This window comes from Atta cephalotes (genome assembly GCF_000143395.1).
Source record: "Atta cephalotes unplaced genomic scaffold scaffold01453, whole genome shotgun sequence".
Taxonomy (NCBI): Eukaryota; Metazoa; Arthropoda; class Insecta; order Hymenoptera; family Formicidae; genus Atta; species Atta cephalotes.
Window position 1 is genome coordinate 1 of NW_012131517.1, and position 2,899 is coordinate 2,899.

General features: G+C 36.5%; 1 protein-coding gene across 1 annotated transcript; it reads right to left on the bottom strand.

Moving 5' to 3' along the window:
* Positions 1-1,908: 1,908 nt before the first annotated feature.
* On the bottom strand, positions 1,909-2,819 carry LOC105625414 (the record flags this gene model as incomplete). The annotated part of the gene is made up of 3 exons (XM_012206746.1): positions 1,909-2,096; positions 2,236-2,418; positions 2,496-2,819. Coding segments are annotated over 3 exons (695 nt in total), but the record flags the coding sequence as incomplete, so codon positions are not given.
* Positions 2,820-2,899: the final 80 nt, after the last annotated feature.

The window sequence follows — 2,899 nt, forward strand, 5'->3', positions numbered from 1 at the left end:
GAGAGAGAGAGAGATCGTAAGCGGACGGTACGCGAAGAATTTGAAACTCTCTCGAGTCTCGAGGCAGGCGAGGAAAAGAGAGACCGATGCGGTGACGACAGGGCCACGAGAAACCGAAAACGCGCCCCGGCGCGGCGTATAATCTAAAAACCCATTCAGCTTTTAAACTCTTGACAATGGCGACCGGTTACAAAGTTTTGTGCTGGTACCATAGCGAGAGAAAGGCGCGTAGGGATCGTAGGGGTCGGAGGAGGAACGAGCGTGATTCAAAAGTTTGATTTATTTGAGAGAAGATTGCGGACGGCACGATGCGACGGCGGGCAGATTCTAGATGAGGAGTACGACAAAAAAAAGAATAGAAGAACTACACAGGCGTATTTCGCTGCCGGCATCCCGGCGCCTTCGCATGTGTGGCGCTTCTCTTTGGGAAATGCCTGCATGTCGCTTGATCGCTTCTTTTCCTTCCATTCTCCCGCATCTCATCTCCGCGATTCGACAGGAAGTGATGATCGCGTAATAATAGAGAAATGAAAAGTAATGAGACGGTATTTGTTTAGGATTCAATAATATTTTTCTTTAGGAAATGACGTTATTTTATAACGTTATTTTATAACGAACTGAAGGAAGGTATATAAAGAAATAAGAAGTTTAAACTGAAAAATTATTCGTCTCTGCTTTTATTATCTGGCAGAATAAGCGATAAGATCTCACTTACTTTATTGATATTCCGAAAATAACATCACGAATGACGAATTGACTTCCTACGATAGTTTTCTTTGATTGTGTTAAGATTTATATATATATATATATATATATATATATATATATACTATATAGTATATATAATAATTTTCAGATTGAATTATATTTAAGCATTAAAAATCTAGCTTTGATCATTACGGCTATTAATTATATTTTTCATTGATAAATAGTGATGAAGATATTCAAATTTTGCTTGAAAAAAATTATCGTGTTGAAATTCTTCAACTATATCAACTATATTAATTATTTAAGATTAGCGATACTAAGGGTCAAGCGTTGAACAAACATTCTATTTCAATATTTCCTTATTGTATTATATATTATATATTATATATATATGTATATTATATTACATATTATAATATATATACTTTTTACAATAAATATTAATCGCTCGTTTTTTTGTGAGATAAAGAATGTAATAGTATCGATATCAATTTATTAAAATTATCTTTCTACTTGACTGAACTTGTATTTTATCCGAAACTTGTAGTTCGCGCTACATTCGCGCGAGTACTTTTCGGTTCAAAATACTACTCTCTAAGGTCGGAATCCATAGTCGGTTCTTACTTCAAGATTGTCTTAAGTAAATGTCTTATATAAGATGCTAATGCGGCCTTCTAATTGATTCGTGACACCTCACGACAGAACTTAAGATGGTTTTGAATATGAAAACTGACTATGAATGCCAGCCTAAAATCTTTAGAATAAATTGTCCCTCTAGAGTGTAAAATCTCACTCTTAAAGATAGAAAATTGAGTCACTTTTTTTCAAGATTTACAAAAGCTTGACTTACCACTCTTCCACTCTTTCCACTCTTTAGAATAAGATTTCACTCCAAAGAATTTAGAGAGTACGAAATTCAATAGACACATTCTCTCCCTCTCTTTCACGCAATATTATTTAACGTTTGACAGCGGTCCAAACACGCTCGCAGGTAAATCATTAGCTTCCATTTCCGCTTTAACGGTCATCGTTACTTGTCACATAAAGCGCTGTTAGCTTGTTCGTTCCGGACGAACCTATCCACGCATCGTGCATCGGGAATCAGAGAGAATATTGAGAGTACCGGGCACACACAGGCGCGAGTGTTCACGAGTCCTGTCTTTTACTTTATTTATTTGTCACTTGCATATTTTCGCGCGTTCACGCCTGCTTGGGATGTACAACGGGCGCGGTCGGCTCAGAGCGGAAACACGACAATAAGAAACCGGTGTACATAAGGAAGAGAATGGTAATGGCAATCAGCATGTACATATAGATGTTCAGTTCCGGCTGTCGATATCTATTCTTGCGCAACCACTCGAGAACGTCCTGTTCTTTGTGCAAATCACCTGTAGAGCAATTAATATAAAACTTAAGAGCACCGAAGAAAAGCGATCCTATAATAATAAACTATTTTTGATGATAGAGTAGATCGAGACGAATCGGATCATAAAGAATTAGATACTATATTTCCGCAAAGCTTCTTACCTCTGTAGATACTTGGGAATCGTTTGCGGAAATAAACAATCGCGGGAAGCTTAGTAACTCCCCATTTCCTAGCGTATCTAGGATCTGCCATCTTGACGAATGTAATATCCAGATTATCGGTTTCATCGTCGATTTCTTCCAATTTTTCGTTTGCCTCTTCACTTTCAAGACTGTCATGTTCATCTGGAAATGATAGACGTATAACGAAATAATTTTCAAATATAATATTGTCACACAATTTGTATTTTATATTTGCTCACAAAAGAAGACTGCGAGAAACTCATTCTCGTCCAACAATTTGTCTAGCATCTTCCTGTTAACTTCCTCAATCTCATTCTTAATCTCAAACACATCTTGAGAAGTGAGCCATTGTAGGATTTTGTCTTCTTGTGTAAGATCTCCATCATATATGAGTGGCGTTTTCTTTCGGAAGTACACGAGGGATGGAACATTGAGAATGCCATATTTTTCAGCAGCTTCCGAACTGGAGATCTTAACGAAGTCGATTCCGAAAAGATCGGCTTCGCCGTCAATTTTCTCTAGTGCTTCCATAATATCGTCACATTCTGGACAATCTTCGTCATCTAGAAAAAAAAAAAAATATATATATATATATATAATAGGAAAGACGTATTATATATATATATATATATATATATATATA